Below are 17,281 nucleotides of genomic sequence, written 5' to 3' on the forward strand. Positions count from 1 at the left end.
AACCTATGTGAGGTTACAGCCATCTGCACTGAAATGTTGCACATCTGCTTCATCTCTAGTTCCTGCCTCTCTACTCCTACCAAGGATTTTTTTAGGTATTTTTTGGGTTTTTTTTGTTTGTGCGGGTTTTTTTGGTTGATTGCGTTTTGGGGGTTGTATATTTATTTATTTAGGTGGTGTGTTTGTTTGTTTGGACTTTTTTAGGTCATATATACTAAAGTGAATTGTTTCTGGCATTCCTAGTAAGAACTGCATGCCAGTTGGTGTATGTTCTCTTTTTGAGCAGATACACATGCTGAGACTGAAGAGATGCTACTACCCCCTTGGGTAAGAAGCAAGATCAAAGCGTAGAAGTCCATACATGCACTTTGGTGTCAAAGGCTGGATTAGGTTAGGGGGATCTTAGGGGGCCTACAGGAAGGGTTGAGAGGGACTTTTTGCAAAGGCACATAGTGATAGGACAAGGGGAAGTGGCTTTAAACTGAAGAAGACCAGCATTTAGACTGGGTATTAGAAATAAATTCTTTAATATGAGGGGAGTGAGGCACTGGAACCGGCTACCCAGAGAAGCTGTGGCTACCCCATCCCTGGAAGTGTTTAACACCAGGTCAGATGGGGCTTTGAGCAATTTGGTCTAGTGGAAAATGTTCTTGTCCATGGTACAGCACTTGAACTAGATGATCTTTAATGTCTCTTCCAACCCAAACCATTCTATGACTCCATGACCTCCAGTAATTCTGCAGTCATTTTACAATAGAAAAGATACCACTCAAGCTTTCTCTGCCTTTCATGGCTGCCAAAGTTTCTATCTTGGACGCAATCACGGAAGAGCCTGCAGATACTATCAACCAATGGTCAGCTTCAATCACTTAACTGAACTTCCACAAGCTCTGAAATGCCTTTGAAAGTACCCATGGAAAATTGCTAATTAAACTGGTAAGATAGAGCAAGAAATCAGACAGGATCAGTATGCTAAAAAAGGGTTTTCCAAACTTAAGGTTGTTGTGAGCCTCTACTGGCAGCGGGAGCTGCAAACAAGGTGTCTGGAATGAATGCTCAGGGGGGCTGAGCAATCCATTGTGTCCCACGAACTGGAAGTCCCTCCTTCAGAAGGAGTATGTTTCCCTATCAAATTTTCTCTCAAAGTACGCGAGTTCATACTTCAAACTGTAATTGACTGCTAAAATTTACAGGCTTAAAACAGTCTTCTTGATTTGGATCCCAGTGTCAGTAAAGGTAAAATTCAATATTCAGTAGCAGATAAGAACACCTGAAGATCTATCTGACAATACCTAAAAAATAATTAATTGTCCAGTATTTCTGGAAACTAAAAACCAGTAATTTATTACATAGGGGCAAATACTTACATTACAGGTAAGCTTTACGTTTTTGCTTTTGCCACTGTGGTTTAGGATGTCAACTGCAGCAGTGTTATTATTTAACATAAACAGATGGAAATAAAATGTAAAAATATTCTATTTATCCATTGATAAATGTGTTAAATTGCTTTCTTTTCCACATGGAGGTAATAATTAAAACTTAAATATCTTTTATTAACCAGGAATAATGAATACTGAATGTGTGTGAAAACTTACAGCATGTGTGACACTAAATAAGTTGTTCTGTGCAAAGAAAATAAACACTTCTCATGTCATCCTGAAAACTTGCTTTGATAGCAAAGTTAATCAGTCTGTACATGTACAAACAGTAACAGGCAAGGATACTTAAAGTAGGAGAGGATTGCTTAGGATGATCCATAGCAGTTACAGTAAAACTCAACAAAGAAGTTAGCAGAATAGGTAGTATCCAAAGGAAAAAATATTCTGGATTATGTATATCCATGACAGCAGAGGGTAGAAATACCATGGCTAGCTTAAAAATTCAAAATGGAACTTAAAAGTAGCATTTATATTGACTTAAAGATAGAAGCAAAGACCCACTTTAGTGGCTGAGATGAAATACTATGCTACATCTTTACTGGAATAATAAATTTAACTTTCTAGTAATTATGAAACTATTTCAATTAATACTGATCTTGACAGGATAGGGAATAATTTCATCTAGACAGCAACCCTGACAAGCAAATAAACACTTAAAAATTTAATATTCTCTCCCATAACAAAATCCATATTTTAGAACTATAACATCAATGTAAAAAGCTTTTATAATCTTGTACTTAAATTAATTCTCCTTACTGAAAAGTAAGGAGGAGAAATTCAAGCAGCTTACTTCAGACAACTTAAGTCAGGATTTCAGTAAATGTGCAATTGGAGAAAGCACTTTTGGTGTCAGAGCTACTTCCCTTCCTCTCTCATATCTCCTCAACAGCAGCAAACTACAGCCAAAACCTCAGTGAAAAAAAATCAATGTATTTATCTCAGCATACTTCCCACATGCCCTAGGATGAAAAACCATATAACAAACATCCGTAATCCAAATTTTTCTACTTTTTAACTTTGCATTTAAGGTGAATTTAAAGGTTTTTGTCATCCACATTTTTTCACTTTTTACTACCGTATGTCAGAATCAATTTGATTTTATTTCCTAATACTTTAGGAATTCTCATGACTCAGCTACTTTGTTGAATTTCCTTCTTCAGTCTATTATTATCTATTAAGAATATAAAAGCAGAGCCTACAGTTTAATAAAAAAGATTAATATATTATGTGATTTTTCTTGAAAGAAGGTATTCAGCCTTCTTTACTTTTGTTAAAACCAATCCAGAACACTAAATCTACTAGATCACTAGTTTATATTTTTACAAACGTTAAGTCTTAAGATTTAGCCGTGTTATCTAAGGTAAACTGCTGTATTTCACTGCTGCAATACTTCATACTGCAGTGCAATTTAAAATAGGGACAATAAATATGTAAGCTCATAATGCAAAATACACAATGTCTGCAAAGCACAACACATTAGAGTATGTGCTGCCCTGTATTTGAGCACCTACACTAGAACAAGAACCAAATTTATAAAGCACCTTGAAAAATAACTGAATATGCACATATAAGACAGTTATTTATGTGCAAGTATTCCTGTATGCCTGCTTCAAAAAAGGACTAGTGGAACTGTTAAGCAGCAATTATTATTGTGGCCTTCTAAAGACCTGATATTCCCAGCATCCACTAATAATGTAACAGTTACAATAAGAGATTGCAATTTATCAGAATTCCTTTTTATCCAGCTCCTCATATGTCTAATTTCCTGAAATATTTATTAATGCTTCTGCATTTGTTAGAAAAAAATTACTTGGCCATACTGCTCTTTGCATCCAAAGCAACAGTATTACCAACTATTGCTGTTCTTGTTAGGGTGGGACTGTATTAGTCCTCCTCAGAGGAAATATCTACTCCAGAAATTAATACCAGAGGTAACAACATTACGACAGAACGCTAAGATCCCACGACACGCACCTGAAGTTTGTATTTATTTATCAAAGATGAAAATGTCACAGAATTATTTCTAGTATGCAACTCCTTTTCCATGCAACAAAAATCTCAATTTGCGCCAAAATCATTCTCTAGCTTCCTGTGATCAATGCTCAATTTGCCTGCTCAAAGTTAAATAAAAATTTTAAAGTAATATTCCAGTTAAATTTTTTTGCATTATGGAATACACAAGCCTAGAAGAAAAGATATTATTGCTTCTTGTGGACATTGGAGGGGGGGGGATAAATAAAATAATCATATTCCTTGTTGCAATACTTCTTCAAGTGCAAAACTTTATAAAGTACTATCCCTCTCCATAATAGCTATTAATTGCTTCTTAATGTTGGGGGGGAATTACCTTCAGCATGTAAATAAGAAGAGAATCTATGTAGATCTTGTGAAAAACCATTCAGAGAACAGCAGTTTTCCTATCTCTCCAGTATCTGAGGAATGCCCAACAGGAGGATGGAGTGTACATCACTCAAGCACTGGAGGCTGAGTTTCAGAATAGCATTCAGGATTCCAAACAGACACAATACGGTCTTAAAAAGTAATGCTAAGCATCAAATAGCAGCTGCATACATTTACTACAGTTAGAAAAAGGAGACACTGAAGAGCTTACTCTCCTTACACAATGGGCACCACCTCCTCCTAAGAAAAAGAAATCTTCTGTGTCCACACAAGCAAAAACCACAATTCCATTGATATGTGAAACTACACAAGGCTTGTTGCTCATAAATAAATGGAACACGTTCAGTTGGCTCCAGAAAAGAAATCTATTCTTTCAAAAGGTAATTACTTCCCTTCTGATGATCTTAGGCAATAATAAAATAGCTTTTAACAGCATCTTGGGGAAACTAAGGAAGTATACCATACAGCAAATTAATAATTCAATTCGAAACAAAAACTTTCCTTTTGTTTGGGTTTTGTTTTTGAGGAGTGGTGCTTTTGTTTAGAAGTTCTGGAATTATCTTGCGTTTAGGAAAACCATAAAAGCAGGGCTCACCACTAAAACTGTCAGGTACAGATTCTTGGGTTTTCCTGTGGCAGCAGAAGCAAGGAGTCACACATGCAATTGGACTAAAGAACCTCCCATATCTTTCAGGGGAACTGGAATGTTAATTCCTGAGGGAGTTTGCATCAACTATGCAAAATTACTGGCTGGAGGAAGTGGGGAAGGAAATAAAAAGAGCATGTATCTAGTTATGTCTAGATGGCAAACTGCTGTACAGACAGAAGGACATGAAACTTTACCGTCTTTAAAATGGATGTTTCAAAACATATCAACAGACATGTAACTATTTAATGCAATGTTCCATAATCCCCAAGTGTATAGATACAACTTGCCCACAGAAATGAAATGCCTTTTCAGCAAACAATTCATAAGTTGGGCTGCAGGTGAAAAGATTTCTTACTCTATGAAACACCCTAAGCACATGGAACCACAAAATATAGTTACAACATGCTAGAATGACATCTAATGAGTTCAAGGCCTCAAGGTTAATCTGATTTGATGTGCTGTTTTTTTAGAGAAAACAAAGAGTGTGATACAGTATCTACAGATGGTCTGACATAGAACATTATTGACAGTATTAATGGACAGAATGGGACAAATAGATTATGACAGCTGGGATGAGAAAAAGCTATCGCTTTCTGATTTTTTAATGCCTCTTAGTCTACAATATAGAAAAAAATCATGATGGAAATATGCCTCCTCTTTAGAAGAAGCTATTTATTTCAAAAAACTCTGATTTTCAAACAACAGAGCATGGAATTCCTAAGTATGGTTAAGGAGAGATTGTACCGAAAAACCAGAAAAGCATTCCCTGCACCCATCCCACATCCATTTTAAATTCCTAAGTGAGGTGTGGTGGCATCCTATTTAATTTTCAAAAGCAAAGTAATAAAATATTTGCAAGTATGACTTCTAAAATGCCAAATAATGCTTTCCATTCTTCAAATCTATGCTGTGGGAAGAGCTTTCAATTTTAACCAAACTCCTAAAAGAAGTCTTATGTTCTTCTACCTCCCAAAGAAAACTGGAAATTAGAGAGGCAGCTCCTTATTTTCCACAAGCAAGCCAGTGTTTCAGACAACTTTTTCTCTCAGACATCAGAAATTAAGGTAATGAACCTAAATAACAGGAGATTTAAAAGTTTGAGATTTTTGTGTTTTACTCTTGTCTTCGTAAAAATACATGGCTGACAGATCTAAAATATCTACACAAGGGAAAAGAGATACCTTAGCTACTTTCCTCCAGTTAAGACAGTCAAAGAAGTAATATGTTCCCCTCTCGTACGTATTGGTTTTCATTGTCGGCTCCATGCCAGGTGCCCTGGTGATCCATACTCGCTCTTCTTTGTGGTATCTCCAATCCCGGTTAAATCTTTCATTTGTAATAGAAAGGAAAAAGAATTCTTAGTGTTAGTTATCTGAAATCTTAATAAACTAACTTTAAAGGTTTCAATCAGAACTGTACAATGTATTCAAACCCAAACAAAATTTTTACGACATGGTTAAACCTGTGATTTCATACCTCTTCCATATAGTTATTACACCTCAAACTAAAACACATGCATAACTTCAAGTCTGGTAACCCATGACAGGTACTAACACCAAATTCTTTTTATGAGTATTTACTGGTTCTTATTTTGTTGGTGACAAGTAAGTTACACATTCGATAATGACTGGCACCTGCCATTTTTTCCACAGTGCTTCATAACGCAAAATCCAAGAGATGGACTTTTGACTTCCATTACAGAAATGTAAAAAAACTCTGTACAAAATGACACCAAGGCTGGAGGAGGTATTTAAAAAAAAGATTACAGTTCAGGATTGACTAAGCTTCTTGCTTTCAATGTTTAGCTTGTTTGGGTGTTCTGTTTTTTGTTTTGTTTTTTAACATCTGCCCTTTCATTATTGCAATAGATTAACTCATATAAGACTGACAAAATAGTTCGAACGTACAGCTCTACTGCTGCTAATAGCTGTAATACATCTCCTCCATTCATGTAATAGAGATAAAACAGGAGATCTTCTCCATATCGGCCAAGTTTTATTGCAGCCAGCTGCAAAAGATTGAAGAAAACGAGGATGAAAAATCACAATAGATAAATGTTTTAAAACACACTACCCCACTTAAATAACACAAGGATACATCCAGAACTTCCATCCTTCTAAGTGTGTTGAAAATTATATTCTAATACAACAGGAGTAATAATTATTAAAATAATCAATTTTTCTTCACCTTTTGTTAACCTTTCCAAGTTAAAGAATAAAACAGAAAAAATACAGATGTAACAAACCAGCAAGACAGAATTTTCTCCCTGTATCTGTGTATTCCCATCTACTTGTTTTATTTGAAAAAACCCAAAAAAACAAGTTCTGCATGTATTTGCTCCTTTCACATCCTATTAAGTTACACTACTAAAATTTCTTATGCTACTTCTCAATGATCCCTAGAAACAGTTTAAAGAAAACATATCTCAAAAATCCCTTTTCACGTAGATACGGAATCCATCAGATAAATGAGAACCCAATTCTGAGCTTATCTCAAGAAGAAATACCTCCATTTAATTTGCTATTTGAATTACATCACAAAATCTTCAATTTCACACAAAGGGCAAACTCTTAAAAACATACTGTGCTTTTTAGATATTTTTTTTGCACGCCCATTCTCTTTTTGTAAGATAAAATGGGTGCTTGATGTGTCCAATCAGCCTGTTAACATACTTCTGCTTCTAGAAAGACTGAGGACATGCACAAAATGGACTCATTTTGAACATTATCTATCTGAAAGAAAATTCAGAAAATTACTGGTAATAAATTAACAAAAAATGCACACACACGCATACTCACCTTATCCCTAATGTGAATGTTAGTTAAGTATTCAGATGGAACATGGAAGTCTAAAAAAGAATCGGAATTGATGCAACTATTAAGACATGTAAATGAATATAATTTGCAAATATTATTATTGAATTTAACAGTTATTTCTCTCTTACCTATGTCTTGAGGTCGACAAGGTGATGATGCCCATGGGGATGCAAATTTGGGATAAAGATTTCTGAAAGGAGAAGAAAAGCATCTATTTATAAAAATTAACCTCCAAACCAACCAAAGAAAAAAGCCCGTCCATAATCCATTTCATATACCTAAAAGCTGTCCCTAGCTGGGGTGAGAAGGAATGAGGAAACTTTCCTAAAGCAGTTATATTTATTTATTTTCTTTTTCATATGCAGAGCAAGGCTGCATTTAAACTGCCATGGGAAACTACAGGGTCAAGATTTCATTTTGAATCTGTCTTTCCTTCAAGTTAGGCACCAGAGGTCCCGGTCTTTTTCAGGTATCCAGTGTTATTATGCTGGGTTTCAATTTAACTAGGAATAGTTGTCACAAAACCTGGTGGGTTCTGATTTATTAGCCTGTGATTTAAAAGGTGAGGAAAAATTTATACTGGCATGTTGCTTTTTAAAACTTACCAGTAAAGATTTTATTCTTCTTCAAAACAGGAGTTAGAAGGGATAATTTAAACCACTGGCAATATATAGAGAATCCTAAAATTTTGTTTCTAAAAGAACGTTTATTGTGCTAAGTTTTTATGTCACACAGGTTTTTTACCAACCAAACTACTACACAGGGCAGAAAAATTTGCCTTTTCATATGTGACATTGTTTTAGTTTTTCAATCAACAATCTAGAGAGGAAGTGAAGAACATTTAACATAAGGAAAGATAGCAGGCCAGCTACTAAGGTCTGCATGGGTTGTTTTCTAAGCTTTTCTGCGGCACAAAGTAGAACAAGCTTTATAGTACAGGAACTGTCTGCATCCAATGTCAACCCTATCCTCTCCATCCAGGAGCCTAAATATACTATATACAGTAATTAAATACCAGAAATACAGATATTTACAGCACAGCTGCTAAGAAAAGCAGAATATACTTTTCCTGTGCTTGATATCCACATTCATCATGAAAGATGGAAACTACATATGAATGCTGTCTGGTCTTTGTTTTTTTTAATATAGTAAGTGCAAACCTTCAAATACATATACTACTCTTGTCTATAAGGCTAACACTATATAAATCTGTGATGAAACAAAAAGGTGTGAGATTTTCAACTGAAAGTCAAAGCACTAGAAATTAATTTTTTTTTACAGCTGCAGTCACCTAAAACATACCAGATTTGTCCAAACTGATCTGAGCTCCTTCTGTAAGTAATGGAGAAAGAGAGGCACCCTGGGTTGGCTGGTTATTCATCTCACCTGTCTTAAGCACTTCTCCTACCATTAGTGCAGTCACCAACTACTTTTCTCCCCAGTGCCTCTATAGCAAACTAAGATGACTAAACTAGCTCACTTGGGTGAACTGAGTCACTGGAAGTTAACTATAAAAACTACGCTTTCATTTAAATTAATCTTCAGTGCATCCTAACACTGCAGGTGTTATGCTCATCATTACACCACATAAATCTAATTTATCCCCAAACTGCTGAGAGTTAAGTGCAGCTATCTCCAAGGAATACTACTATTAGAAAAGGAAAGTATACATTACATTTATAAACAATATACTGTCAATTCCTTGAAGAAAGTCCTAAAGAAGTAAGAGAATAAGCAAAGCCACTAGGTTTACTGAAAGTTTGCCCTGAAGCACAATTCTCTTTGTTATGAAAATTTTATTTTACTGTCATTACATTTTCAAATTTTATTTGGCAAACTAGCTTATGGGTTTGATAGGCAAGTGAATTAAGTGAATGGACTATGAATGACAGCGTAATAAAACCAAAAGTGAAGATAGGATTAAAACCCAGAAACTTACTCAGGAGAGTTGAGATTGAGACCTAGTGTTGTTAAATCACTTCCTAATGCAAGATGTACCATTCCTGGATCTGTCTCTGCTGCCCTGATGAATGTTAACAAGCCAATCATTCCAAACTGGTCCGTCACCATCCCTTGAGGAATGTTGGTAACCCGACCTGGGGAAGAAGAACAAATTAATTTTTTCCTTTTAAGAAGTGGAGGAATCAACAAGTTTATCTAAATGACTGTCAAAACTTTTAAAGCAGAAAAAATGGAATGACACATACCATCAGGTAACACCTGGATCCCTTTTTTCTGCTGGTTGTTGTTTTGCGTAGTGGAACTTTTATCTCCAGGAAACTTGGGCCCATCTGTGCTGGATGATGTTTTGCCTGATGTACTCAAATTCTATCAAAAATAATTTGCACAGTTGATATGATGAAAACAAACCAAAACAGAAATACTTATTGAGCGTATCTTTTCAGTCAAGCACTCTGAAGCCAGTACATCAAGTCACTCCAGTAAATGGCACCAAGTTGAAGCCCCTGAGTTCTGCTGACAAACCTTATGTACTATTTACCATTTTCCCAAGTATACCTGTCATACAGAATTACTATTCATAGGCTAAAAGTTTGCAGTCTAAAGGAATGAATTATTTTACACTCGAGTTGGAATACACAGTGGACACCCCAAGTGCCTGTGACTAGAGGTTCTTTTGGACTCATCAAATCATGGATTTTCCCCATAGTCTTGCTCCTGCGTAACACTCCATGACACAGTAACAGATAATACTCAAGCTAATTTCAGGTGCAAGCAACATACAATTAGCACATTTACAGCTATCAGGAAAGACATGTAAACACTATGTCTGATATAAACACTATGCCAGACTATGTCTGGCAAGAAAACAGACTATGCTCCAGGAAACCATATACTGACAAAATGCATTTGCCACATGTATAATTTCTTATGCTTTAATATCCTTTACAAAAAGTCTACATTTATACAGTTAATCACATTCACTCTCTCTCCTTACTGTACACAGTACTAACTGTATCAGAACATCTTCTTGATGATAGAACTGCCCACAACACTTGGGGGACAGACTTCCTCAGGTCCTTTTTTTTGAACAGTTCATTTTCTAGTTCTTACATGAGTTTGTAGTCATGCCTACTACTTATTCACCAGTATTTATGCCACTGTCATGAACCTTTTTTTTTGCAATTAGAAGTAATAAAACAATCAGAAACTAGAATATTTTGTCAAATCCTGTAGGAAAGTGTCCTCTGCTATCCACATTTTATTCACCTTTCATTTGCATAAAATAGCAATTTTTTATTACAAAGCTTTCAGAGTAAACAATGAAGGAAAGCTAATAATCTTGTGCTCTAAGCTATATATCTAATGCATAATAATTTTATCAATACTTAAGATATAATGTACCTCACCAGTATACACTATAGTGATCAATGCTCTCTATTAAAAGACCTTGTTCCCACTGAGTCCACATCTCCATGTGTGATATTGTACCACCTAATTTTTAAAGCAATTGGACAACTTTGAAGAAAAATCCTATGTGTAGATTACTACTACTGATGAGAGGCATCAGTAGCAAAAAAATGAGCTATAACTGATAGAAAATCGCAAACTTAAAAAAGTATTATAAATTTTAAAAAATAAATTTTGACATGTCTAAGCAGGGTGACTGTTGGGACCAAAAACATTGCTGAAAAATTCCATTTACATGGTTACATTTCAAATGCTGTTTATACAAAATCTCTCATTAATTTAGGGGGGTAAACTGGAAAATCTGTTATTAAAAATACAATCACTGACCATTTTAAAATACAATCATCAAGAGAAGCATGAACACTGAAAATAAGAGAAGATTTAAGGTTCACTTACAGATTTATTGTCATCATTACTTGATGTTGGATCTTTGTAGCTGGAGCCTGGTAATGCTGGAAAATCTTCATTGTGTATTGAAAAGTCCTGGGACTGCTCACTTGCTGGTTTTGTTACCATTCCAACTATCATCAAAATGAAAACAAGAAAAACATTAAATGACTGCTAAGCAAAAATTATTTTTTTGCTGCTGATCTTGCTTACTGTCCATTTTCATTAGGCGCAAGCTGTATAGCGATGTCTTAAGAAACAGGTAAAGCAAAACAAAGCATATTCATTCAAAACATCCACACATATTAGACTAAAGCCTAATTTAAGTGTGAGCTGAGAAACACTCTGGGTTAAATTCATAGACACATCCACTGCACCTGTTTTGCATATCTAAATAATCAAATAATCTTTACAGGCATTGTTAAAGCTGCATTTAGGTAAATCCACTGATGAAGGATGTACTGCTTTTAAAAGTATAATACATTTTTTCTCTGACCCCTAAGTGCATGAAGAATTTTTTTGCATTATCTCTTCAGAAGCACATATTCTCTAAGGACAACCAGCTAACTTGCAGCAGAACATGCCAACAATGAAATACTTGCCAGCAATATAAAAATGACTCCTACTTTCAGTATGAAAACTGAAAACATTTACCCTGCAACTCTCAGTGCTCTGACCCTAATTTAAAAGCCCAGTCACATTGGAACATGGATTCTGACACGTGAACAGGAACTTTTTTTAAATGCCAATTAAAACCAAACCAAACAAGCCACCACACTACACGCTCGAGGGTGACTGGACTTTGCTGAGACATAATACAATGATTTGGTAGCAAAGAACACTGCACTAGAGGAACGGAAGACAGAAGGAAGTCTAGGTCTTGTTTTTTGAAGATTCTTAGTAGATGGATAGGACTAAAATGGCTCAGATGACAACATATGACTTTCTTCAGTGTTCTGGAATTAAAGATCAAAGTTCCTTTATTTAAGGAAAAAAACCAACACAGAGTTAATCTTGTTTCTGCTGTTCAGTCTTTTCATCCACAGTTATTACTATTTCTTCCACTGCATGAATAAAATTGATAATGAATTAACTTTAATGGATATTCTTATTCCATCTAAAAGATATTTTAAATATAGTTTTCCTGAATAACTAAGCATGAGAAAAGTAAGTCTCTGCTGTGTTTCAAACCTTCTCTTTCTTGTCCACAACCAAAAGTGCTCTCCATATTTTGAGCTGGAAGACAACATCCAATGTATTTCACATTTTAGTTTTTTGGTTGTTTCTACCTCCATACACATCTGCTGCACTAAGTAGGTGCTCAGGGCGGCTCTTCAGAGAACTTTTTTTTGTGGTTTATCATGCAGTCATGCAAACAGCTATGCTAGCACCAAAATGGGAAAACGGTGTAAGCACAAGAGCAATTACAGGTATTTTAATGCTGCAGTGCTGTCTAATACTGAATTCAAGTTCCATGCTGGAAGCACATCTGTGTGGATCTCCCTTCTATCTTCTACCAGTCTTTCACATACTGTCTTCTTTTTTCAGAGCTGGAACTACATGGTCTTTAAGGTTCCTTCCAACCCAAGCCATTTTATGTCGGACCAAGTCTTACATAAGCCCCTAACTGTATTAAGTCTCCACTCATGCTTGGTGTGAGTTTTAAGTGTCTTTATGTGGGGAAGTCACTTTTCTCCTGTGTTTAATAATTCAGTTTGACTTGTTTAACTCTTTCTCACAGCTATCTTATGCAGAGGGCCCTGGTTATGCCAAATCCATGAGGCTACTTGCTCTTGATAATGTGGTATCTATTTTGTCCAACTACAGTAGGAGCTATCTCTGAATGACACTAGCGTTTTATAGTTAGAAAACACTAGGTTATTTTTGGTTCAGAATTTGACAAGTGTCACAAAAAATAACTTATGGTTATAAAAGCAACTTTTCACAGTAGCTGATGCAACATGCGTAACAAAATCTACTAAAGCAGTAACAAAAAGAAAGTTTTGTGCCTCACGCTAAGCTTACCTGAATTTTTTCAAGACCCAAATAATAAGAATTGTATCCACCTAAAGGTTTTTCCTTTTATTATTTTTAACCTGTACAGCAAGAATTATATGACACATACTTGGAATCTGAGTGGTAATAATTGATGCTTACAGGTTATTTTTTGAAATCTGATGTTCATCATAAGCGTGACACTGAACACTACAACAACAAATACTATCAATAAACAGCAAAAGTTTACAGTATGTTTACAGCTTATTACTTTTTACACAGTAACACACCTACTAATAAAATACTATTCCTGCAATTTGCTACTCAGACATCAACAGCTCTTGTATACATGCAATTTGAATAAAACCTATTATCTAAAAAATTTATAGAGTGAGCAGTCTTAGAGCAATCATACCATACAGACCAAAACCCCCAACAATCCCTGTTGACAGTAAAACTAAAACAGATGAGTTTTAATACTTATGAAAGGGAGTCTCCAATCAGTTGATTATTCATTTTTAAAAATGAGTCTTAGCAGCTCACTCGTCTGGCATTTTTGAAAAGGCTGTTTATTGACTTACAAATAGCAAAAGGTGAATCAAGCAAATTTTATTTCATTCTAAGAGCTTTCAAAAGTATGGTCTTACCATAGGGTGCCCTTCCAGCCAAAGGATTTATTAATGGAGTTGGATTGCCACTTCCTTCCCTTCTGTTTCTGTCTGCTAGTGCTGGAAAATCTGAGAGGTCCAGTCCTGTCACATTTTCACTTCCATCTACAATAAAAACAGGTATTTTTATATACTCCCTTATGCACTTTTTTCAAAGACTTCATTATGAGCAAGATAAATGTAGGTCATATTTTCATTCAAGTTGATCTTTTTACTCATTCTGTAATTATTACAAATAAGTACAGTCTTTGTGTTACAAGACTAAAGAGCACTAGTATGAAGTTTGCTTTCAAACAACAACTATTCAATAGCATTTAGTAAGGTCTACTCCTCTTGAATTAAAGACTGTACATGTAAAATACAGGTAAACTATCAAAATTACAGTTCTAGAATAGGTATTGAATTTTTTTAAAATCTGTTTTAAATTTGAAGAACTATCAAGAAGAAAATTGAGAGAATAACCCATATTAGCAGCAGCATCAAAGAGCTCTATTGTCCTTAGGTAAGGTAAGATAAAGCCGAAGCAGCTGAAAGCCAATGCAGTGCAAGTTACATGGGAACACTTTCTGATTTGCAGCAGGAAATGCTACATAGGTGAGGCTAGAGCTGCAGCTCTATAAAAATGTCACAGTGTCCTAGGGAATGCCCAAACCTTCCACTCTTGTGACATCACCGGCACCTCAGGTTCTTTCAAATATGCAGCCACATACAGAAATGTCAGCACACATCAACCTAAATTGTTTATGGACAAAGATATTTTCCCCTCTCGAGTTCATTAAATTCAGGTGAAGAAGTAATCCCCAGAGAAAAATCACAATTTGAACAACTGACTGAAAGGATCACATGATAAACCAGCTGTTCAAAAGGAGTTGGAGACTAAAAAAAAAAAGCTTTCCCACTGCTTTTACATACCTAATGTTTTCATAGAATATGGATAAATCTTTTCTTCTCCAATACCCTTTTCAAATTCAAGAGCTGTTCTGCATTTCCAACTGAGTAAGTATAATCTATAGGCATGTGACATACAGCAAATATACTACAGAACTACTTTCACTTTGTCTTCAAAAGTATTAAAATCCACTGCTATAAAGTAGCACCAGTTAATCTAGTGCTGCTCTTGGAGCGGTGTTTCTATGGAACATCTGAAAATTATTAGAAAGTTGCACTCCAGCAGAAGAAAGTATTTTTAATTAGACTTACTAAAAAAAAAATACTGTAGTTTAAGGTCAACATTGAAGAGAGTAAACTCACCCGTTCCATTAAAAATGTTACTTGATAAGGAGTTATTCATTCCAAATGCCTGATTCCTGTTCATCCCAAATCCAGACATACTGTGAAAAAAATCCAGGAAGTCAGACAAAAGGATATACATACTTTGTACTTCTAGTGGAAGATATTAAGGGGGGAAAAAACCTGAAATTATTCAAGCCTAAGCAACCCATATTAGCCTGAACTTGGTTTTTAATTATTTTCTGAAAACACTGAGCAGCAGCAACATGCACTGCTCAATCAGGTTAATTGGAATGACTTCAAAATAGCTTAGTTTTTAAATAGCCATTGTGTATTAAGACATCTCCCAACAAACAAGTTATGACTAACATGATCATTACTCAATAATTTCATATACAAAAATGAAGCAGCATTAAATGCAGTAGTTTAAAGTCAGGCTGTAATCCATTCATTGGCAGGTGGGAAGCTGGATCATGAAAATGACCAAGTTTGTCATGACTCCTTTATAAGCTGAACGGTTAATGGTGTGCAATCATGACCATGTACAAATGGCATTAATGTGAGCAGAGGGATGGTCTCTGTGATACAAGGACACGAGCTGAAGTTTCGTATAGTCAAGCAAAAACGTTTGAAAACATCTAAATATCATATAGGACTACTGATGTTGCACAGACACCTTCACAAATAATCCGTTTCATCCCATGGGAGCCGGAGATGTCGAGAAGCCCAAAGGTAGGCCCCCAGCTGAGTGAAATTCTGAATGTCTGCCCTGTGGGAAATCACAACATCCACTTTTCCCCTGTAACAGGATAGAAGCTGATATTTTCGAAGTTTCCATAAATAGAAATATGAAATGGTTCCCCAGTGGAAATTTTACCTATGCAAACTTCTTACAGTTACAAATCTGAAGCATTTAACTCTAGTTTGAAATACCTTCAAAAATGATTCATGTTCAAAAACCTAACCTAAAAACTTTCATTGTTCCAACTAAGTAACTATACAGAAAATGCTTCTTGAAAGTCACATAATTCATGCACCTGACAAGTAAATGCCATAAATTCTTTTCCCCAAGAGTAATTTCAAGATTTTGTTAAACATGCCAATTAGCCACTGGGTATGTACTACTACTATACTTCCATAGGTTAATAAACTGTGGAATAAGAGCCAGTCATTGTTTCAGAGATATTTCCTTCTCAATTTGTAAAACTTGTAGCTTATTGAAAGTGAGAAATGCAAACAGTAAAAGATGAGCATTTTAATTTAAATGTTCCTACACATGGGGATTCCTTTATCTACCCTACAGCTGAATGATATTTAAACATATCCAGAATCATTGTCCTCTACACACAGAGTTTTTAAGTATATTACTATTTCATCTGTTTGTGATCTCAAATTTCAAAAATACTTTAAAATACTTACTTTATTTTCAAAAATACTTTAAAATATTAAAATAATTTAAAATATTTTAAAATTATCAGCTCTACTTGCCACTAGACAGGGTGGAAAAGGCAAATTCTGTATAATCAGAGGCAAGATACAAAGTCTTTTCATGCTCCAAGACCACAAACTTCTATTACTGGATCACTATTTTGCTGTGCTTGAGAACAGTATCTGTATGCCTGTATCAGTGTGAAACTACTGAACTAAACAATCTGATTAAGATTCAGCTAACTGTGACGTCAGCCTTCACTTTCCTTTATTTTGTAAAATACTAGATTGGGTTAGTGGTGGCAGCTGACCACCATGAGCTTGTTTGTGCTCCGTCTAATAGTCACACCTCTAAGCAAGGGCCTGAAGGAAGAAAAAGAGCTTAACTGGGAGCACAGGCATCATGAGGTAATGGAACTGAGCTTCAAAAGCAGTCAGCCATGCTAAGCTGTAACTACACACATTAAATAATTAGAACTAAGACAGCGCTTACTATAAGTTTATCAATATGAATGAAGCATAAACACAGCACTCTAACACAGTTAAAGACTAATGATTTATGATGTTAGTATCCTACCCAGAGTTAGAAAAAGAGAAGAAGCAATTGAGAAACTTCTGGCATCCAAAAGAGCACAAAATCCTTAAATAGCAAGCCACTGTTCTCTGTATTGTTCCAGAATTTAAAGAAGTAAAATAGCAGATCCTTACTGAATCTGAATCAGTTCACTACTCTTCCAGAGTAACTATCATGTTTTTAAATTTTGCCTTACTTCCTCCCAAAGTTCTGGATGAATAATTTTAAACCAGATGCATACACTGAAAATTCAAGGTATGTTTCAA

General features: G+C 35.3%; 1 protein-coding gene across 2 annotated transcripts in view; it reads right to left on the reverse strand.

Moving 5' to 3' along the window:
* LOC131573279 (CCR4-NOT transcription complex subunit 2) overlaps positions 1-17,281 on the reverse strand; it is an 83,507-nt gene that overhangs the window by 2,350 nt on the left and 63,876 nt on the right. For both annotated transcript variants that reach the window (XM_058827078.1, XM_058827077.1), the window contains exons 6-14: positions 15,035-15,114; positions 13,763-13,888; positions 11,130-11,254; positions 9,512-9,632; positions 9,244-9,400; positions 7,433-7,494; positions 7,287-7,336; positions 6,396-6,496; positions 5,670-5,814 (exon numbers count right to left, since the gene is read on the reverse strand). In XM_058827078.1, coding sequence (XP_058683061.1) covers positions 5,670-5,814; positions 6,396-6,496; positions 7,287-7,336; positions 7,433-7,494; positions 9,244-9,400; positions 9,512-9,632; positions 11,130-11,254; positions 13,763-13,888; positions 15,035-15,114 — 967 coding nt within the window. The remainder of the gene's footprint in view (positions 1-5,669; positions 5,815-6,395; positions 6,497-7,286; positions 7,337-7,432; positions 7,495-9,243; positions 9,401-9,511; positions 9,633-11,129; positions 11,255-13,762; positions 13,889-15,034; positions 15,115-17,281) is intronic.

The sequence above is a fragment of the Poecile atricapillus genome, chromosome Z, assembly GCF_030490865.1.
Source record: "Poecile atricapillus isolate bPoeAtr1 chromosome Z, bPoeAtr1.hap1, whole genome shotgun sequence".
In the NCBI taxonomy this organism is placed as follows: Eukaryota; Metazoa; Chordata; class Aves; order Passeriformes; family Paridae; genus Poecile; species Poecile atricapillus.